Genomic DNA, 23,837 nt, shown 5'->3' on the forward strand with positions numbered 1-23,837 from the left:
TACCAATCCTTCACTGTGCTCATTCAGGAAAGGAAGGTCAGTAAATATGTCATCCTGAAACAATCCAATCCCCCTGTGTGCCCCGCAGTAGCTGTAGTTGGTTGGAGGCAGAGGAGAAGCCAATGGTGTTATGGGGGATATGGGGGGGGCACAGGGGGCCCAGACAACAGGGGGAACAGAGTGATCAGAAGGTCAGGATATAGGGTGCAGGTACTGGAACCTCCTTTAACTCCACCTGCAGCCACCTTCCCCTCTCCCTTCCACCAGCTGCACTGCAGGGGGGCCACAGGAGGATCGGTTTCAGTGATTAGGCCGTACAGCTGGTCCTCCTGCTCTGTCAGGCACCCAAGTCCCCTTGTTGAACTGATGGTGCCTGATAAAGGAGGGCCGGCTTTACCCTCTTATCAGAGACTCTGTGAATACATGTTCAAATGCAATTTAGCACTCGTGTATGCATATGATATATATACATATATATATACTGTATATATATACGTGTATATATATATATATATATATATATAATATGCAGTTGCAAGAAAAAGTATGTGAGCCCCTTGGGATTACGTGGAGTTTTGCATGAATTGGGCATAAAATGTGCTCTGAACGTCATCTAAGTCACAACAATAGAAGAACACAGTCTGCTGAACATAGTACTACACAAACATTAGATGTTGCCATGGTTTAATTGCACATAACATGTAAACATTCACAGTGCAGGGAGGAAAAAGTATGTGAGGCCCTAGCTTAATGACTTCTCCGAGAGCTAATTGGAGCTATGAGTGAGCCAACCTTGACTCCAATCAGTGTGATGATATTGGATGTGTTGCTGACAGCTGTCCTGCCCTTAAAAAACACACACCTGTTTTGGGTTTACTGGTTTCAAGAAGCACTGTCTGATGTGAACCATGCCTCGCAGAAAAGAGCTCTCAGAAGACCTACAATCAAGAATTGTTGACTTGCATGAAGCTGGAAAGGGTTACAAAAGTATCTCCAAAAGCCTTGATGTTCATGTGTCCACGGTAAGACAGACTGTCTACAAATGGAGAAAGTTTAGCACTGTTGCTACTCTCCCTAGGTGTGGTCGTCCTGTAAAAATGACTGCAAGAGCACAGCACAGAATGCTGCATGAGGTAAAGAAGAATCCCAGAGTGTCAGCTAAAGACCTACAGAAATCTCTGGCACATGCTAACATTTTTGTTGGCACATCTACAATAAGGAAAACATTAAACAAGAATGGAGTACATGGGAGGACACCACGGAGGAAGCCATTGCTGTCCAAAAGAATATTGCAGCACGTTTGAAGTTTGCAAAAGAGCACCTGGATGTTCCACAGCACTACTGGCAAAATATACTGTGGACAGATGAAACCAAGATTGAGTTGTTTGGGAAGAACACACAACACTATGTGTGGAGAAAAAAAGGCACAGCACACCAACATTAAAACCTCATCTCCACTGTAAAACATGGCGGAGGGAGCATTATGGTTTGGGGCTGCTTTGCTGCCTCAGGGCCTGGACGGATTGTTGTCATTGATGGAAAAATGAATTCCAGAGTTTATCAAGACATTTTGCAGGAAAACGTACGACCATCTGTCCACCAACTGAAGCTCCGCAGAGGATGGGTGATGCAACAGGACAATGACCCAAAGCATACAAGTAATTCAACAAAACAATGGCTGCAACAGCACAGAATACGCCTTCTGGAGTGGCCCAGTCAGAGTCCTGACCTCAACCCGATTGAAATGCTGTGGCATGACCTTAAGAGAGCGATTCACACCAGACATCCCAAGACTATTGCTACACTGAAACAATTTTGTGAAGAGGAGTGGTCCAAAATTACTCCAGATCGTTGTGCAGGTCTGATCTGCAACTACAGGAAACGTTTGGTTGAGGTTATTGCTGCCAAAGGAGGGTCAACCAGTTATTAAGTCCAAAGGTTCCCATACTTTTTCCTCCCTGCACTGTGAATGTTTACATGTTATGTGCAATTAAACCATGGCAACATCTAATGTTTGTGTAGTATTATGTTCAGCAGACTGTGTTCTTCTATTGTTGTGACTTAGATGACGTTCAGAGCACATTTTATGCCAAATTCATGCCCATTACTCCACGTAATCACAAGGGGTTCACATACTTTTTCTTGCAACTGTATATATACTGTATATATATATCATATATATACACACTATATTGCCGTAAGTATTGGTCGGCCTGCCTTTACACGCACATGAACTTTAATGGCATCCCAGTCTTAGTCCGTAGGATTCCATATTGAATTGGCCCACCCTTTGCAGCTACAGTTGTGTTCAAAATAATATCAGTGTGTTGAAAAAAGCGAATAAAGCTCAAATCCTTCTAATAGCTTTTATTTCCATACACACAAATGCATTGGGAACACTACACATTCTATTCCAAATCAAAACATGAAGAAAAATATATCATATTTGTGTTGTTCCTCTAAAAAATTGAAGAAACGTAAATATTAGACTGTTCAAAAAAATAGCAGTGTTTGTATTCTTCTTTACAAACTCAAACATTCACTATATAAACTGAAAAAATGTTTGACTTAACTAATATTTAGTTGTATAAGCACTGTTTCTGAGAACTGCTGTATATCTGTGTTGCATGGAGTCAACCAACTTCTGGCACCTGTGAACAGGTATTCCAGCCCAGGATGATTGGACTACATTCCACAGTTCTTCTCTATTTCTTGGTTTTGCCTCAGAAACTGCATTTTTGATGTCACCCCACAAGTTTTCTATTGGATTAAGATCCGGGGATTGGGCTGGCCACTCCATAACGTCAATCTTGTTGGTCTGGAACCAAGATGTTGCACGTTTACTGGTGTGTTTGGGGTCGTTGTCTTGTTGGAACACCCATTTCAAGGGCATTTCCTCTTCAGCATAAGGCAGCATGACCTCTTCAAGTATTCTGATGTATTCAAACTGATCCATGATCCCTGGTATGCGATAAATAGGCCCAACACCGTAGTATGAGAAACATCCCCATATCATGATGCTTGCGCCACCATGCTTCACTGTCTTCACAGTGTACTGTGGCTTGAATTCAGTGTTTGGGGATCGTCTGACAAACTGTCTCTGGCCACTAGACCCAAAAAGAACAATCTTACTTTCATCAGTCCACAAAATGTTGCGCCATTTCTCTTTAGGCCAGTCAATGTACTCTTTGGCAAATTGTAACCTCTTCAGCACATGTCTTTTTTTCAACAGTGGGACTTTGCGGGGGCTTCTTGCAGATAGCTTGGCTTCACATAGGCATCTTCTAATTGTAACAGTCCTCACAGGGAACTTTAGACCTTCTTTGATCTTCCTGGAGCTGATTGTTGGCTGAGTCCTTGCCATTTTGGCTATTCTTCTATCCATTCGAATGGTAGTTTTTCGCTTTCTTCCATGTCTTTCAGGTTTTGGTTGCCATTTTAAAGCATTTGCGATCATTTTAGCTGAGCAACCTATAATTTTCTGCACTTCTTTATATGTTTTCCCCTCTCCAATCAACTTTTTATTCAAGGTACGCTGTTCTTCTGAACAATGTCTGGAACAACCCATTTTCCTCAGAATTTCAGAGAGAAATGCACTGTAACCAGCATGTACAACATTTGCTGCCTTCCTTCCTTAAATAAGGGCAATAATTGCCACCTGTTTTTCAAAGAATGAATGACCTCACTAATAGAACTCCACACTGATATTATTTTGAACATGCCCCTTTCAATTAGTGATTCAATTACACAGAATCAGCAGCATGCATGTCATGACTGTTGGGTCTGTTGGATTTCTATTACTCTACTACACCTGCTAGTAAGTTATTTGCAATGTAGAAATATAATTTCTACCAAAAACAGTGATTGATCAGGTTAGTGATGTCTGACTGCTATTATTTTGAACACAACTGTATAACAGCTTCAACTCCTCTAGGAAGGCTGTCCACAAGGTATAGGAGTGTGTCTATGGGAATGTTTGACCATTCTTCCAGAAGTGCATTTGTAAGGTCAGGCACTGATGTCGGAGGAGAAGGCCTGGTTCGCAGTCTCCGCTCTAATTCATCCCAAAGGTGTTCTATCAGGTTGCAGTCAGGACTCTGCAGGTCAGTCAAGTTCCTCCACCCCAAACTCACTCATCCAAGTCTTTTTGGCCCTTGTTTTGTGCACTGGTGTGCATTCATGTTGGAACAGGAAGGGACCATCCCCAAACTGTTCCCACAAAGTTAGGAGCATGACATTGTCCAAAATGTCTTGGTATGGTGACACCTTAAGTGTTCCCTTCACTGGAACTAAGGGGCTAAGCCCAACCCCTGAAAAACAACCCCACACCATAATCCCCCCTCCACCAAACTTTACACTTGGCACAATGCAGTCAGAGAAGTACCGTTCTCCTGGCAACTGACAAACCCAGACACGTCCATCAGCTTGCCAGACAGAGAAGCGTGGTTCGTCACTCTAGAGAACATATCTCCACTGCTCTAGAGTCTAGTGGTGGCAGGGTGGATAAAAATCAATGATTTTTTTTAAAAAATCAAAAAAATCAGATTTTTTTTATTTAAATCAGATTTTTTTGTTTTAAATCGGATTTTTTTTAAATAAAATGCTTTTTGAGGAAAATATATTACCATCCAAAGGTTATTCCATCATGAAATAAAGATTAGTTTTTTAATTATGTAGAATAAGGCTGTATATGTTTAATTTTTTTGGTAAATAAATTCCATGAATCCATTCACAATGTCATGCTCTTCCAGATGTTTTTGTAAGATTATTGGGCAGTTTCTCTGCCTACAAGATACTATCACAGATGCTTGGTTTACTTTTGCAGTTCTCAAAACTGAATTTGACTCAGCGGAGATCACATGCCTCTTCTTCACAGCAAAAATGTTATAACAGGAACAGAGTTAAGAAAAAGACCTTAATCCTAACTTCTACAAACCTATGAATACAGAATCAACCCCTTCAGTGCTAAGTTTCAACAAGTTCAGTGAATAGAATAGAAACAATATTTTTCTGATTGTTTGGAGTGGAATAGATCTGTACAAGAAGAAAGTGAAACTAAGTGTGAGGAGGAAGGGGCTGACAGTCTAAGTTTCTTAAAATATATATATTTTGTTTAGCCAAATTAGTTAACAAACATGGATGTTTGTTTAAGCAAATAACATATGCTGTAATGTTATTGTTTCAGATGAATAAATCTATTTAAATTGTTATTATTAAGGTAATGAATATTTTTCTCCTTCCTAAGTACAACAGAAAAGTTGTCCAAATATGAAAGATTAACCTATTAAACTGGGGATAAAAAAACTAATATGAAAAGTTGTTATTCTAAAAATCTTCATCTACTTGCATATTAAAGTTATACTAGCAAGAATTAGTCTTTATGTAGAAAACTAGGATTTAAATCAAGCCTTACTGACTAGTGATTTAAATCGTGATTTAAATCATGATTTAAATCAGTTTGATTTAAATCAAATCCACCCTGAGTGGTGGCGTGCTTTACACCACTGTATCCAACGCTTTGCATTGCACTTGGTGATATAAGACTTGGATGCAGCTGCTCAGCCATGGAAACCCATTCCATAAAGCTCTCTACGCACTGTTGCTGTGCTCATCTGAAGGCCACATGAAGTTTGGAGGTCTTTAGCTATCGACTCTGCAGACAGTTGGCGACTTCTGAGCACTGTGCACTTCAGCATTCGCTGACCTCGGTCTGTCATTTTACGTGGCCTATCACTTCGTGGCTGAGTTGCTGTTGTTCTTAGCTGCTTCCACTTTGTTATAATACCACTAAGGCTACTTTCACACTGATCCGCCGCAAAAACACAGCAGAAACGCATAGGCGTTTTTACCACGCTTTTGCCATGCTTTCCAAACATTTTTAAAGGACACGTGACTTCAAAACTGCACCAAAAACCCTTCTCAGAGGCATTTTGAGGTGCTTTTCAGGAGTTTTCCATTGATTTCAATGGGAAGAGGTGTTTTTGGGGAGTTTTTTTTTAACTCCCCAAACATTCCACAAAGATGCTGCAAGCTGGAGTTTTTACACAACACAAGCGCAATTCCTCAGTGTGAAAACATACATAGATATACATTCACATACATAGGGAAGCATTTTTCTTGAGCTTTTCAGGCGCTTTTTTTAATGCAAAAAAACTTCAAAAACTCCTCAGTGTGAAAGTAGCCTAACAGTTGACCGTGGAATATTTAGAAGCAAGGATGGAATTATTGCACAGGTGGCAACCTATCACGGTACCACGCTTGAATTCACTGAGCTCCTGAGAGCGACCCATTCTTTCACAAATGTTTGTAGAAGCAGTCTGCATGTCTAGGTGCTTGATTTTATATGCCTATAGCCGGTCATACATGGGTCGAATTCTGAACTAATTGTCTTTAGAAAATCAGAAATTTAGTGTGTTTAGTAATCCGACGGTGCCACCATTGATTTCGAAATTCATCCAACAAAGCCTTCAATTTCTTCTCTTATAGCTACAGAAAATAATTTTCATGGCCAAGAATTTTCTTTTCAGGTCACAGTTAATGCGCATTTCTTTTTTGTTTATATTTCCTGCACAGTTCTCCCATCATTGATTTGAAATTTGTTAATTTTGAAAAACATTTCCAACATACCGGATCACTCAGATTTGATGGTCACACGAAAACCGGCCTTTTCTATGACCCACTAATGGTGCAAAATTCGAACGAATATTCTTAGAAAAGATTTTCGAAATAAAATTCTAAGAATTTTTGTTCGAATTTCGCAACAATAAGTGGGTTATAAGAAAGGCCAATTTTCATGTGACCATCGAATCTGAGTGATCTGGTATGGTGGAAATTTTTTGAAAAACGAACAATTTCAAATCAATGATGGGAGAATTGTGCAAGAAATATAAACGAAAAATAAATGAGCATGAGCTGTGACCTGGAAAGAAAAGAAAATTCTTGGCCACAAAAATTATTTTATGTAGCAACTTGAGGTGAAATTGAAGGCTTGGTTGGGTGAGTTTTGAAATCAATGGTGGCACCATCGGATTACAAAACGCACAGAATTTCTGATGTTCTATAGACAATTTGTTTGGAATTCGACCCATGTATGACCTGCATATGACCATGGAGGTGATTGGAACACCTGAATCCAATGATTTGGAGGGGGTCCCAATACTTTTGGAAATATAGTGTGTGTGTATATATGTATATATATATATATATACAGTCAGGTCCATAAATATTGGGACATCAACACAATTCTAACATTTTTGGCTCTATGCACCACCACAATGGATTTGAAATGAAACGAACAAGATGTGCTTTAACTGCAGACTGTCAGCTTTAATTTGAGGGTATTTACATCCAAATCAGGTGAACGGTGTAGCAATTACAATAGTTTGCATATGTGCCTCCCACTTGTTAAGGGACCAAAAGTAATGGGACAGAATAATAATCATAAATCAAACTTTCACTTTTTAATACTTGGTTGCAAATCCTTTGCAGTCAATTACAGCCTGAAGTCTGGAACGCATAGACATCACCAGACGCTGGGTTTCATCCCTGGTGATGCTCTGCCAGGCCTCTACTGCAACTGTCTTCAGTTCCTGCTTGTTCTTGGGGCATTTTCCCTTCAGTTCTTTCTTCAGCAAGTGAAATGCATGCTCAATCGGATTCAGGTCAGGTGATTGACTTGGCCATTGCATAATATTCCACTTCTTTCCCTTAAAAAACTCTTTGGTTGCTTTTGCAGTATGCTTTGGGTCATTGTCCATCTGCACTGTGAAGCGGCGTCCAATGAGTTCTGAAGCATTTGGCTGAATATGAGCAGATAATATTGCCCGAAACACTTCAGAATTCATCCTGCTGCTTTTGTCAGCAGTCACATCATCAATAAATACAAGAGAACCAGTTCCATTGACAGCCATACATGCCCACGCTATGACACTACCACCACCATGCTTCACTGATGAGGTGGTATGCTTAGGATCATGAGCAGTTCCTTTCCTTCTCCATACTCTTCTCTTCCCATCACTCTGGTACAAGTTGATCTTGGTCTCATCTGTCCGTAGGATGTTGTTCCAGAACTGTGAAGGCTTTTTTAGATGTCGTTTGGCAAACTCTAATCTGGCCTTCCTGTTTTTGAGGCTCACCAATGGTTTACATCTTGTGGTGAACCCTCTGTATTCACTCTGGTGAAGTCTTCTCTTGATTGTTGACTTTGACACACATGTCATGGAAATTTTGTATTGTTGGTCGAACTTTAAATGTGTCATGTATTCGTGTTATTCATATGTCTCTCGTGTGGCTTAATTAAAGCTCTGAAGGCTGCAATTGGGCCATGCGCATGTACAATGTATGTATTACAGTACTCGGCTTGGTAATGGATGAGATGGCAGATCTGCGCTTATAGACCGGCGTGTATACCACCACGGCATTCCATGCGAATGCTGCTGTCAGTAGACCGTGGGCCTGTATCCACATATCAGCAGCATGGTACCACGTGGGCTTCATAACGCAATGCGCAAGCGGTGTGAACTCCACGTGTAGGCTTGTGCATATCTTACAACCCATTACTAATCTGAACTGTATCTCGGATGGATGTGTTTTAATAAAGATCGTATCGGGCCCATCCAGGTACAGACTGATATTTTTAGGGAGTGCTTGTGCAGAGAATTTTACATACCAATAGAAGCTAGTAGGACAGGAAATATGACCTCAGATGGCTCATAGGGGGGAAGGGGAGGAAGTCTGCTGACCTCAGAAGGTTCATGGGGGAGGACCAGTGATAGATAATAGCAAAGGCTATGCTCCAATTGGAATGTATATCCTCTGTATAGGTACTCCCCATTGCATTGTTCGGTGGGAGGGATTGACTTTATTCATGTGGGGGGCATGTGTGTATTCTTAATAAAACAGAGAGCTGAGCCTAAAATCAGCCCTTATGTGAGTTGCAACCAGCCTTAGAGTGTCGTGTGATCATTCCAGGGTAACGGAGCTCCATCACCCACAAATTCAACAGAACCAAAGTATTTGGATGGGCAGGAATCGTGTAGTTTGGCTGCAGTCGTGGTAAGCGAGATTCGCACAGCTTTATGGGGGATTTCTGCGCATCCAACTGCGAGTACTCACGGTAAGGAGAAATTCGTTAAAGCGAATTTCCAAGACAGTTTGGCGAGCCTGGTGGATACTAACGCGTATTCTTGCGTAGCTAACCTAGAACGAGGGGGGAATGGCCATCATGAACTAGCAAAAAGTATGCCGGCACATTTCAGGTCTCTCTGCCATTAAGAGGATCGCTTTTTGCGTGTTCGTGTGGCTGATTTCGCTCTCTGTTAGCTAACAAGAAATACCGCTTAACAAGGACCTCGTTTTTTGTCCTAAACTCTTGATTTGTGGGTGAAAGACAAGGGTTTGTCTCTGCGGAACGCAGCAGAGGGGGGGGTTTTGGTTGGCTGGATTTGGTCAAGTTTAAAAAATCTTCCAACCAAAAATTAAACGGGTATATGTTTTAGTGGGTAAAAGTTGTTGCATAGTGTTAGGTAAGTATTTGCGGGTTGTAGGTACTGTGGTGATTGCTTTACCCCCCTCCACGTGAGGTAATTATTACAGTGCTGAAAGGCTTAGGTTAATTGTTAACTGTTGTAAGATCTGTGTTATGTGGTCTGTACAATGTTTTGTGGTACCACTGCTCCCAGCAAGCATGCAGCAGGGGGTCCTTTTTGTTACATGTGCATGTTAGTGTGATATGTTGGTGTTTTATGTCCGTTCTGTGATTGTGCCCAAATTGTGTTGTATGTGTGCTTCATATTGTTGTGTAATTGTCCAGTGTATGTTCTGTCTAAAAGTCTGTTTTATGTAAGAGGCAATTTTGAGGCTAGAGTCTGCCGTGTGCTCCTCTGTGGGGGGTCATTCTAGTATCTGCCATGTGCTCCTCTGTGGGGGGTCATCTTCTTGACAAACCACATGGACTCCTTTTGTTTGGTGGCCATTTTGTTGGCTACCAAATGTGCAGTAATCTCTATGCAATGTGCATGAAGTTTCCTATATGCATTTGACCCATATTGTGTTTTTAATCCAAATTTTTTACAGTTTCATTTGTTTGCTTTTAGCTTTAAATTTGCGTATTGCCAGCCAATTTAAAGTGTGTTAAGCGAGTTTTCCCTTCACGTGTTCCACATTTAATGAGCGCGGTGAACTCTGGGTTTTTGCACATAGATTTCTTGTATAGTGATTATGTTTTTCTTGTGTTTTTCCTGTTAAAAGTAGTTCCTTATTGTAAAGCGGGTTTGTTTTAAGCTGCTGTGTCGCGTGTTTCACGTCCAGCAGACTTTTTGTGTAAACGGTTCTAGGTGGTTGCAGTAAAGATTGCGTGTATAACGTGGATCGTTTAGCGGTGCTGATAGGAGTGATTTTTGAGTCAGCAACAAGGTTACTTTTGGCGCAGTTTTTCGGTTTACCTCGGTGTAATTGTTTTACTGTGAAACGTCCCGTGTTTTTCATAAGGATCCACTTTGTCCTTTTTAACAGTTTTTCAGGTTGAAAAGAGTTTTTTTTTCTGTGTGTATTAGGAAAGTTTTTTTCTTTACACAAATTTCCTAAAGGTCAGTTAGCAGGTTTCTGCCCAACCAGTGACCCCTAAGTAACATCCAAGAACCCCTCTTTTTGTTTTGACTTGTGTTAGCTACTGTGTGCAGGGAGAGAAAAGCCACTTTCATCATTGTGCGGTGTGGCCTGCCAAACACAGTGGGTGATGAGAACCACATAAATTACGCTGTGTGAGTGGGCGGTCCAGGGAAATCCTGGTTACCACAAACACTTCGGGTGGTCAGGATCACACAAATTGCGCTGTGGGAGTGGGAGGTGTGCTCTCAGTCTGACCGCCACTTGATGCGCTTCGGGTGATCGATAAGTATCACATAAATTACGCTGTGCTGGGAAAGTGGTGGAATCAGGCCTCTCGGTAGGATCCCACCGAGTGCTCCAGGGGGTAAACAGGTACCCGGACGCGGGATATATACCAGTGACTAGTCACGATGGGCAGTAGTCAGTCCATGAAGAGAGAGGGGGAACCAGCCCTCTTCAGGGTAAGGACAGCTGCACAACTGATGAAGGTGAGTTTGGGGGGGAAGTCTACAGAACCCCTCAAAAGGTGGAATAAATGGTCGAAGGGTACCAGATGGGAAATTCCCCGGGAAGGTACATTTGACGCATGGAGGTGGGAAAAATTCATCTCTGAATTTGGACCACGGATGCAGGCGTCAGAACTAGAGATCGCACAGCTATGGCTTCACAGGTCAATCCGATTAGGGAAGCAAGGCATACATAAACTGGTGTCTGTCCGGAAGAACCAGGTGATGTATACCTGGCCTCCAGAGGGAATAAAACAGGAGGATCCGGTGTCAGAGGTGGAGGAAGCTCTTTCAGGGCTGACTCTACTAAGGCAGGCAGGATCAGGGTCTGCTGGGGTTCCCCAACAACCAACAGTGGCTGAGATAAGTATAACTGCACCTGTCTCTTCTGTTAGTGACGTCACTCTTGATGTACCTTCTGTCTCTATGCCTCAGCCTCTACCTCTACCTCTCCTTTCTTCCTGCTTCACCCCAGCTCCTTCTGTTTCCAACTATGAAGCCTTCTCAACAACCGATTTGCAGACTATCTGTGAATCAAGGGGAGTAGACACCCGGTTAAAAAACAGGGCGGATTGCATCAAAGCGCTACGAACCACTGATCAGACCCCTGCCCCCCAGCTATACCCTGATCTGAGGGACCTCAAACCTGAAGGTGCAGTAAGCGAGGTGGTTAATCTAAGCCCACCGATGATGCTGGGTCAGCCCTTGCACTCTTCCCGGACCGAGGCCTATCCAGTCAGGGTGCAGCAATTTGAAGGTCCTCCCAATGCACGGGGGGAACGGACTTTAGGGGAACGGGTAGTTTGGCATGTCCCCTTCACCCCGGCAGAGATCCGCACTATTCTGGCTGAGCTCCCGGACTATCGAGTCAATCCGAGAGGATTTGCTCGAATGTTTGGACAAAACCAGTTCAGCTATGGTATGAGCGGGTCAGATTGTGCACAGATCCTACGGGCAAAGGTGGGCATGGAAGTGGCCAGTACAGTGATTGCAGGGTGCTCTATAACCACGCATGAGGAGATGACTTCAGGGGGCAAAGAGTTCTGTACACAGCTAAAGGCAAAGCTTCCAGAAATGTATGGTGCTACCTCTACTACGGACATGATGAAGCTCACCCAGGGTCCTAATGAGGAAAGCGCCTGCTTCTGGCGCCGTCTCAAGCAGACGGCACTGGATGCGGATCTGGAAGTTGGACCTGATGCTCCAACTGAAGGGGTAAAGGTGACCGCGACGCACATTCTGTTGCGGGCCAAATTTTTGGAAGGCATCGATACTAAAATTCGGGAAAGGCTGGTTCTGGCCCGACCCGAATATAATGAGATGTCTATCCCTGCTATCCTTTCCACTCTTGCGGCAATAGAGAGGGAAATGGATAGAAGAAAACAAGACAAGGCCAAAGTTCTTATGTCCCAGACCCCACACGAAAAACCAAGGGATCTGGGTCACAGGAAGAATAGGCCCCCACCCAGGTGCTTCCAGTGCCACCAAACGGGGCACATGAGGAGGAGCTGTCCCCAATTACCTAAAGGTCGGTGGCAGTTCATTCCTGATGAGTCCTCCGCCCCTATGACCACCATGGTAAGTAACTCCTATGAATTCTCATAGGAAGTTGACAAATCGGTGTCGGCCCAGATCCATCTTTTTCTAGAGGAATTAAAATATCCCCTCCCTTGCCTCACCGACACCAGTGCAGCAAGAACGGTCCTGCGAAAACAGGACATCCAAGGCAAGGTACCCCTCTCAGGGGAAAACCCTCCTAACCCCTACTAACCTCACTATCAAACGATGCACTATTCTTAACCCAGCTTCTCTTCTTCCTGTGTCGGAAGATGAGAAGGGGGGGGAGGACAGCAATGACAGTGCTGAATTTTGCAACACGACTAACAATACTAACACCTCTTCTGCTAACATGTCTTCTTTGTCCACTACTAATCTCTCTTCCAAAGGACACGACTGCATCTCTTTGGTGGAACTGGAGTCAGCGGCGACACACCCCATATCACCCCGAGAGTAGCGGTAAGGTTGAACGTCTTCCGATACCCAAAAACCTTGGCCTGAGTGTCTCCCCATTGCCCCCTATTCCATCCGGAATGCCCCTCGGCAACCACATGGGCTGTCACCCTACGAGGTGTTGTTTGGGGGACCTCCCAAAACAGGGTTGTACTTTCCTCAACAGTTGTCGTCTTTGCATTCACAGCTTACAGGTTATGTGCAATCTCTGCAACGGGAGCTGCAGAAGATACACCATCGGGTTCGCGAATCGCTCCCCGATCCAAATACAATAACAGGTGTTCTTTCTATTGAGCCAGGTGATTGGGTCGTCCTAAAGAAACATCAAAGAACCGGACTCGAGCCACGGTTCACCGGACCATACCAAGTCCAGCTGACGACACCTACCTCACTCAAGCTCGAGGGACGAGACAACTGGGTGCACGCAAGCCACTGCAAGAAGCTTCTCAGCTACACCAGAGAATGAGGGGTGTCATTTTCCTTTTTCTTTTTGTTTGTATGTCATACATGTGTGTGAACGGAGGAAAAGACGGCAGATACCCCAACCTTTTATTTAAAATGCACCTGCGTTTAGCCAGAACCGCCAACAAAACCAACTGTTGGGTATGCTCTAAGCCCCCACCCAGTCATCACATGTCCGCAATGGCCGCTGTTCATGCCCTATATGACATCCGCGTCGGCATGAAAAAGCAAGGGACCCCTGGTCAGCCCCCACGTAGACATTTGTCGGTAGAACTTAATGACACATTTTTAGCAGGTAACATCAGTTTCAGCACCAATATTAGCTCTAGCTCCTGTAGGGCCCTCACCAGTCCATTATGGGTAACTGTGCAGCTAGGCAGCCCTCAGGTGTGCTTTAACATCAGCTTTGGCACAGGTAACAAGTTTGTTGGGATTACCACCTGCGAGGGAGGTATAACTGTCAATCTGACTAACCAGACTTCCTTTCTGAGTAACCACACTGACCGACCAGACCACGTGTGTTGGAAGGACGGATGTGATGTGCAGACTGAGGGAGCAATCCCCCAGTCTGTGCAACTGTTGCTCAGTACCAGAGGCCGAACGAGGAACTCCTCCTGTTCTGCTCTGACAGGTCCATACTATTTTCTGTGTGGTTCGGCAGCCTATAGAACATTTCCCCAGAACGCGAAAGGTTCGTGTGCCCTCATAAAGCTAGTCCCCGCATCCTATGTAGTGATGGACCATGAAGAGTTGATGGTCCACAAGAAGGTAAGGATGGCAGGGAGAGTTCGCAGGGAGCTGTTCTCTGAGGGCGACCAGGCATGGGCTTGGTTCCCCTCATGGACAGGATGGGGAATAGAACTTATGAAGCGCCTGAACAATTTTTCTGTCATCGTGGATAGTATGTTTAACGAGACCGTAGAGGCTGTCAGAGAAATTGCCCAAGAACAACGGCAGATGGGAATTTTAGTGCTTCAGGAGAAGATGGCCCTTGATTATCTTTTAGCCGCCAAAGGGGGGTTCTGTGAGTTCATCGGAGAGGATTGTTGTACTTGGATAGAAGACACCGATGACAAGGTCCAGGCCCATATGGACAAAGTTAGTGAACTACAGGGAAAAGCTAGAGCTATAGCTAGTGAGGGTTGGAATCCGTTCAAGGGTTTGGGAGGATTGGGAGATTTCCTGTTCTCCATCGGATCTTGGTTGAAGGAAGTGGGAGTGTATATCCTGATGCTTCTCTTTTTCATCTGCCTTTTATATGCCGCGGTGAGATGTTCCTGTTGCCTCATCGACCGTGTAAGCCAAGCTCGGGCAGACGACCACATCTCCATGCCCGCTCCGGGGATCCCACTCCAACCACTGATCGGAGGAAGACCTCACCAACCATCCACCTTCTCTACAGATTACGTCCTGGCTTCCCTCTAATTTATCTCTCTGAAGACCACATTCTCCAAGACCTTCAAGCAAGCTTCAAGCCTCATCATGGTTTGTGTCTGCGATTTGGAAAACTGTCTGGGTCGAGACCAGCCTTGTGTGGCCCCGTCTGCAGGGGCAATTTGAGAATCTGTTGCTGGATCTCCCCAGACCACCGTGGGATCACAAGCTTTATTCATACCACAAGTCTGTTTGTGGTTTTTGCAAGAGCCTTCCTGTAGTGAAGGTTCCAACGCTCTTGAGGATCATCGCTTCAATCAAGCCTGTTTGCGTCGAGTCTGCGTCGGGTCTTGTTGTTTCAGGTACCCCGTGGAGCTTTATTCTCAGGGACAACTACAGGAACTCTTTGAAGTTTGAGACTACACCCATCAAGCTGAAGAAGATCAAGAAGGGACACGAGGAGAATATGATAAAACAGGAGGGAATGTCATGGAAATTTTGTATTGTTGGTCGAACTTTAAATGTGTCATGTATTCGTGTTATTCATATGTCTCTCGTGTGGCTTAATTAAAGCTCTGAAGGCTGCAATTGGGCCATGCGCATGTACAATGTATGTATTACAGTACTCGGCTTGGTAATGGATGAGATGGCAGATCTGCGCTTATAGACCGGCGTGTATACCACCACGGCATTCCATGCGAATGCTGCTGTCAGTAGACCGTGGGCCTGTATCCACATATCAGCAGCATGGTACCACGTGGGCTTCATAACGCAATGCGCAAGCGGTGTGAACTCCACGTGTAGGCTTGTGCATATCTTACAACCCATTACTAATCTGAACTGTATCTCGGATGGATGTGTTTTAATAAAGATCGTATCGGGCCCATCCAGGTACAGACTGATATTTTTAGGGAGTGCTTGTGCAGAGAATTTTACATACCAATAGAAGCTAGTAGGACAGGAAATATGACCTCAGATGGCTCATAGGGGGGAAGGGGAGGAAGTCTGCTGACCTCAGAAGGTTCATGGGGGAGGACCAGTGATAGATAATAGCAAAGGCTATGCTCCAATTGGAATGTATATCCTCTGTATAGGTACTCCCCATTGCATTGTTCGGTGGGAGGGATTGACTTTATTCATGTGGGGGGCATGTGTGTATTCTTAATAAAACAGAGAGCTGAGCCTAAAATCAGCCCTTATGTGAGTTGCAACCAGCCTTAGAGTGTCGTGTGATCATTCCAGGGTAACGGAGCTCCATCACCCACAAATTCAACAGAACCAAAGTATTTGGATGGGCAGGAATCGTGTAGTTTGGCTGCAGTCGTGGTAAGCGAGATTCGCACAGCTTTATGGGGGATTTCTGCGCATCCAACTGCGAGTACTCACGGTAAGGAGAAATTCGTTAAAGCGAATTTCCAAGACACACATACACCTACCTCCTGGAGAGTGTTCTTGATCTGGCCAACTGTTGTGAAGGGTGTTTTCTTCACCAGGGAAAGAATTCTTCAGTCATCCACCACAGTTGTTTTCCGTGGTTTTCCGGGTCTTTTGGTGTTGCTGAGCTCACCGGTGCGTTCCTTCTTTTTAAGGATGTTCCAAACAGTTGTTTTGGCCACGCATAATGTTTTTGCTATCTCTCTGATGAGTTTGTTTTGTTTTTTCAGCCTAATGATGGCTTGCTTCACTGATAGTGACAGCTCTTTGGATCTCATCTTGAGAGTTGACAGCAACAGATTCCAAATGCAAATAGCACACTTGAAATGAACTCTGGACCTTTTATCTGCTCATTGAAATTGGGATAATGAGGGAATAACACACACCTGGCCATGGAACAGCTGAGAAGCCAATTGTCCCATTACTTTTGGTCCCTTAACAAGTGGGAGGCACATATGCAAACTGTTGTAATTCCTACACCGTTCACCTGATTTGGATGTAAATACCCTCAAATTAAAGCTGACAATCTGCAGTTAAAGGACATTTTGTTTGTTTCATTTCAAATCCATTGTGGTGGTGTATAGAGCCAAAAATGTTAGAATTGGGTCGATGCCCAATGTTTATGGACCTGACTGTATATATATATTTGCTTGCAGAAAATAAAGATGAATTTTGCACATATAAACATATGCACATGTTTACTTGCCTGTATGCGTGTAACTGCATCCACTTTATGGATCATACTTGTGTTTTTTACGCAGGATCATTCTGCCAGCAAGATCCTGTACATATACATCAGTAAATTAAATGCACAAAAGGCCTTATAGATAAATTCTTCCTGCTGATCTGGGCAAATCACAATGGACTAAAATCCTAACACTTATTGAAATGGAAAGCGGATGATTCCTTCCATATACAGATATATTCTACTGTATGTCTGCTGCTTTCAATGCTAAATAGTTACAAAAAAAAGAAGGTTACGCAAAGATTAACTTCTGAGAACAAAGACAACATTGTAGCAGGAACAGACGGAGTCATGTAGTTTAGCAGCAGAGGGTTATAAAGTAGCTCCAGTCTATTACAGTCTATACCAGTTAGCAGAACTTCACTCTCAACCAACGTTGACTACCTTTAATCTTTATGCTGCTAGCATTTATAAATAGATACAAAATTATATATTACTTGTTTTAAATGTTTTTTTTGTTTTCTTTTTTTTATTTTAATATTTCCTGGTTTCCAGGCCTAGGCACAATTATGTCATACATCCCAGGAGTTTTTAGGAGGGGAGGAACTGTGTTCTCAACTAAACAAACCCTCTGCCTACCTGCCTGAGCTAAGGGCAGATGGATTGTAGGAAGTTAATGCTACACAAATCATCAGCCCTTACTTAAGATCTAGGTTCCTCTTCTCTGAATGCCTCCATATCAAGCTGCTTGCTATGCGGGCTACTTTCCTCCATACTTCAGGTTAGGAAGGGGGTTTTTCACTTTCCATGTAAACTTCAGCACCAGTATTTGGATAGCTCATTAAAAAAATAAAAACTCCCAATACATAGAAGACCACAAATCATAGATATAGTTATTTAGTTAGTCTGGCTGAAAAAAGACCAAAGTCAACCATTAAATTATAAAAAAAAAGTTATAATCCTATACCCACAATTGATCCAGAGGAAGGCAAAAAAATAGCCCAGCAAAGCACGCTTCAATTTGCTCCTGCAGGGAAACAAATTCCTTCCTGATCCCCCGAGAGGCAATCAGATATTCCCTGGTATCATTATATATTTCCCATTTTACTAGATTAAGTTAGATTGCCCCCCTTTCACCCCCTGAACCTTTTATATACAAACCAACTTTCTTAAAGGGTAACTCTACCTTTCTGACATTGCTTCATGTTACATTCATATAAGGGCTTCATTCACACGGATGTACCTATCAGCACACCTGTACAAAGGGTTATTTTTGCCCGTAGGTGTGCAGTGCATCCGTGTGCAGGCAGACCCTACTGAGACACAATAGTGCACACTGTCTGGGTTCAGGGTCATGCACCCACATGGACGTCAAAGTGGCTGTGTCCGTTCAACCACTGCATCCCAAAAGGCATGACAGTTCCTCCCTGTCTGCTTGCAGATGCATGGCATACCTGTGTATCTTGTGTGGTCAAAGACAGCCCTTTGTAAGGTGTATGGATAGGTACACCTGTGTGAACACGGCCTTAGGGTGCAACATGACCATTCAGTAGCCCGCACCCTCAAACTCCCCCTCCTATCTGAATCATGGGGTGCTTCTGTTAATTTTTTAAATCAGCTCTGTGAATGGAAGACTTCAAGTCCCATCTGCCTTCACAGCAGAGAGACACCTAGTTCTCAATGAAGCACAAGAATCCATTGTTTACTTCCTCCAGCCCCCTAACCAAAGATCCATAACTCCATAGAGACCTGAGTCTGCAGGAGCCTGGGCACTGCAACAATGATTCACTGATTACGGTTGTAATGCTTTTTTAGACTTCTATGCAAAAAAAATAATAAATGCACATTTTTTCCTTTCTGGAATATCAGTGCATTTAATACTTTGTTCTGATGTAAAAAGCATAGTCCACCTTTTGGGAAAAAAGTTATACCTCAATGCGCACGCCATAATAAAATGTTGGGGTCCCCTGCTGTCATCAGTTTGCTACAGGCAAAAAGTGTCAGTCCTTAGTCTCCTTTCCCCCTGTAATATTGTCATTTTGTAGCAATTCATAAGCAGGGGCTGACCTGTGTAAGACATTTGTGAACACAACCCTGACTACATAGGCACCAGGAATTGTGCCATCTCTGAACTGGCATCTCAGTGTAGGAAGTAGAAGCTGACCCTGGATGATGCCTGACAAGAGATGGTGCTGTCCTTATGGAGATAAAAGCATATAAAGGAATACTGACTGTGATTTCTGGGGGAGGTAAAAAAATACCTGCAAATTTTACATATCTATAAGATAACTAGCATGAATGCACTTAACATATGGACATGATGTGATGCTTGCTCCACTTTAACCTTGGTTCATATCTGTGTGTTATGTACATGTGCATTTTGTGGGCACATGTTGCGGGCACAGCAGCACATTAAATCGAATGGGCTGCTGTACTTGCATGAAACGCGGGGAAAGAAGTCCCCGACCCTTTTTAAACATTTGCCAGACAGAAAAAAAATGCGTGGATGTGTCATTAAAGTTGAACTGAAGTTATGCTGCAACAAACAGTGAGCAGGCTGGCTTTTATTTCAGAAGGGACATGCAATGATGATGTGCAGGAGTGACGTCATCCCGCGCCAGCCAATAAAGACAGCCAAAAACCAGCATACAGGAGAAGATACCAGCACCAGCGAGGGACAGGACCGTTGGAGGAAAGATAGGTTTTAATTCCCTTAGTTCCGTTTTAAGATTTAATAGCACCCCTGCACATCTACTATGGAGTGACACATTTCTGTGCGGGTCAGGATTGCGTGCTATTATTCATGCGTTCCCAACCTGCACTAGCGATCTTCACATCTAGAGATTTTAAAGTGTTACTAAACCCAGGACCCTGCATTCACTATATCTAATCTCCCACAGTACACAGAACATGGAAATGCAATTATTTTTTTGTAAATATAAACTTCTAAATACCTTAATCAGCAGTATATAGCAGTCTTGTGACTTCTTTCAGTGTCCAGCTGAGCACTGGTTAAAGCTTGTAGGAGGAGTTTTATGCCCCCGATTGTCCAATGAGGCTGCATCACCCCTGACCCTCTGTCTGGACAGTACTGATTGTCCCTGGGTTGATCACATGCACACTCCGAAGAAAAAAAACTCTCTAGCAATACACATCAAACTGAGCATGTACAGCTTGCCCCCAAGCCTCTGTTCTATCAGGAGATGAGTTGGGGGCACTGGAAGAAGGGGAGGATCAGAGAAGACAGGATCAAACAGCCTTTTTACACAGTGCAGAGGATTAACCCCTTAGGTTCCACAGTGAGTATAACAAGCATGCTTTACTGCATATACAGACTGATTTTACTGTTGTGAGTTTAGTAACACTTTAAACATTTGTTTTCATGTTGTTTGTTTGTTTTTCTTGTGACATGCATAGGGAAGCCCATTGATTTCAATGGGCTGCCCTACATGTGACAAAATGCAGCAAAGTAGCTCATGGAGCATTTTGCCGCTTTGCGGTTTGTGCGTTTTTTTTTTTACCATGCGTTTTGCTGCAATCGTGCTTTTTTCTTCAATTTTTTGGGGTACTATTAACAATTAATGGCACCACAAGCACAAAGTGCATTTTACGTGAATTCCTGGAGCGCGCAGATGTGAATGGAGCCTAAAGAGAGAAGACTGAGAGTTCAGAAGGCTTCCACCTACCGTCTGGGGAGGAGTGCCCACCCTCATCTCCACATAGTAGCCCTGGCCGGACTTTCCTCGCAGGTTGTCCTTCATGTCCATGAAGTTGGTCTCTTCCTCCGCTGACCTCCTCTCTCTGGATGGAAGGACCGCTCCGGGGCCTGGGACATTTTTCAGAGGCACTTTGATGGCCACCAGACCAGACACTGGCATCAGGCTGGGGAGAAGCATCAGAAGGAGGCTGCCCTTCCTGGCCAACGCCAAGACCTTCATCTTCTGGGCTGCCAGCGTCCTCCTTCTCTGATGACCGAGGCAGGATCTCCTTTGTCAGAGCAACTTGAGGAGCTCCATGTCTGCGATGGGGAGGATGGAGGATCTACAGGCCGGCGGGGGGGAGGAGGATGACAGCTGTCAGACAGGAGATCCCAGAGCCTTCCGTCCCCCTTCTCTCACCATGGCACTGGGGTCCCCCCTCCTCCGGGCTCAGGTGGCTCCCCTCCTCGGATGGATGCTGACTGGCAGAGGATGAGAGAAGCTGAGATGCTCCGAGCAGAAGGAGGAGGAGGAGAAGGAGGAGGAGGGGGGATCCTGCTGCTCCATGGGAGATGTAGTTCCATCGGTGACCCGGAGAGCCAATGCCACCATCCGATCCTCACTGGAGGGGAGATCGCCCTATACAACCTCACTGACAGATGGAGATTACATGTTCACCGATGTATACATCATAATGACAGGTTCACCAATGTATGTATCACACTGACAGATGGACATTACATGTTCACCAATGTATACATCACAATGACAGGTTCCCCAATGTATGTATCACACTGACAGATGGACATTACATGTTCACCAATGTATACATCATAATGACAGGTTCCCCAATGTATGTATCACACTGACAGATGAAGATTACATGTTCACCAATGTATACATCACAATGACAGGTTCCCCAATGTATGTATCACACTGACAGATGGACATTACATGTTCACCAATGTATACATCACAATGACAGGTTCCCCAATGTATGTATCACACTGACAGATGAAGATTACATGTTCACCAATGTATACATCACAATGACAGGTTCCCCAATGTATGTATCACACTGACAGATGAACATTAAATGTTCACCAATGTATATATTTCACTGACACATAAACATTACATGTTCACCAATGTATACATCATAATGACAGGTTCACCAATGTATGTATCACACTGACAGATGAAGATTACATGTTCACCAATGTAGACATCACAATGACAGGTTCACCAATGTATGTATCACACTGACAGATGAAGATTACATGTTCACCAATGTATACATCACAATGACAGGTTCCCCAATGTATGTATCACACTGACAGATGGAGATTACATGTTCACCAATGTATACATCATAATGACACATGAACATTACATGTTCACCAATGTATACATCACACTGACAGATGAACATTAAACGTTCACCAATATATATATCACACTGACACATGAACATTACATGTTCACCAATGTATACACCACAATGATAGATTCACCAATATATATATCACACTGACAGATGAAGATTACATGTTCACAAATATATATATCTCACTGACACATGAACATCACATGTTCACAGATATATATATCTCACTGACACATGAACATTACATGTTCACCAATGTATATATCACACTGACAGATGAAGATTACATGTTCACCAATATATATATCACACTGACAGATGAAGATTACATGTTCACCAATGTATATATCACACTGACAGATGAAGATTACATGTTCACCAATATATACATCACACTGACAGATGAAGATTACATGTTCACCAATATATACATCACACTGACAAGTGCAGACTACCTGTCCACCAAGGTATACATCTCACTGACAGCCGAAGACTACATGTTCATCCGTGTATATAAATTGTATACAAATCGATTGGAAGGGAAGTTATGACTATTTGGTTGTTTGCCAATTCTATCTTTTTGATTGAATTGCACATCAATTGAAGTGTGTATGGCCACCATTGCACATTAAAGCGGAGTTCCACTCAATAGCAGAAGCTCCGCTTGTTTGCCTCCTCCCCCCTCCACTGCCATATTTTGCACCTTTTGGGGGGGAGTGTATACTTGTATTTGACAGGTACTTGCTTCCACTTTTGGCTCAGTTGGCCGCTGTGAAGTGAGCTGGAAGTTCGGCCCCCCTCCTCCTTCCAGCAGTCTCCTGGGAACTTTCACAGGTCCCAGAAGACTGCTGGACCAATGAGAATGCACAGCGTTATTTGCGCATGCACAGCGGACACCTGACTGTGAAGCCGCAAGCTGTCACAGCCTGGTGCCCACAGTTGTGATGCCGGCGCCAGGGAGAGAAGAGACAGAAAAGGAAGGCGTGGGTGAGTACATCGCTGGACTCTGGGACAGGTAAGTGTGTGTTTATTAAAAGTCAGCAGCTAACGTTTTTGTAGCTGCTGTCTTTTAATAAACACGAAACTGAGTGGAACTCCACTTTAATACCCAAGTTTAAAGGCTGATCTGCCCTCTACAGAAGCGTGGGGGTGCCATTAATTCACCCTCACATTTATGTCAAATAATGTACCACTTCACCCAAAAAATTGTAGCAATTACAAATGTTTAGGCATCCTCATGTTTATTTCTTTTGTTTGTATTGGTCTGACACAAAAAAGTGGAGTAATAAAAGGCCAAGTCCAGCACAAATTTCACGCAAAACTCCAAAAAAGGACTGGACAAAACTATTGGCACCCTCTATTTAATATTTGGTAGCACGCCCTTGGAAAAAATAACTGAAATCAATCTGACAGAAATGCACGAGTGCCAATATTTTTGGCCATGACTGTATCTAGCAAACACAGGTACTTTGCCGTGTGGTTTATAAGGCGGGATTTTAAAAATCATGCCTGTGATGCTTTTGGTGCATTCCCATGCATTTGGTAGCCCACTGAAATGAATGGGGCAGCACAGTGGCTAAATGATTAGCACTTCTGACTGGCAGTACTAGGGTGGTCGGTTTGAATCCCATCCACAGCACCATCTGCCTGGAGTTTTCATGTTCTCCCTGTGC

The 23,837-nt window shown here is 43.6% G+C and overlaps 1 protein-coding gene across 1 annotated transcript in view; it reads right to left on the reverse strand.

The window, feature by feature from the left end:
- The window catches only part of BACE1 (beta-secretase 1), an 87,563-nt gene extending 66,245 nt beyond the window's left edge, over positions 1–21,318 (reverse strand). The window contains exon 1 of the mRNA XM_089678612.1: positions 20,766–21,318. Coding sequence (XP_089534738.1) covers positions 20,766–21,017 — 252 coding nt within the window. The 5' untranslated portion in view covers positions 21,018–21,318. The remainder of the gene's footprint in view (positions 1–20,765) is intronic.
- Positions 21,319–23,837: the final 2,519 nt, after the last annotated feature.

This window comes from Staurois parvus, unplaced genomic scaffold, assembly GCF_062004578.1.
Source record: "Staurois parvus isolate SC_StPar_1 unplaced genomic scaffold, SC_StPar_1.0 ptg000207l, whole genome shotgun sequence".
Taxonomy (NCBI): domain Eukaryota; kingdom Metazoa; phylum Chordata; class Amphibia; order Anura; family Ranidae; genus Staurois; species Staurois parvus.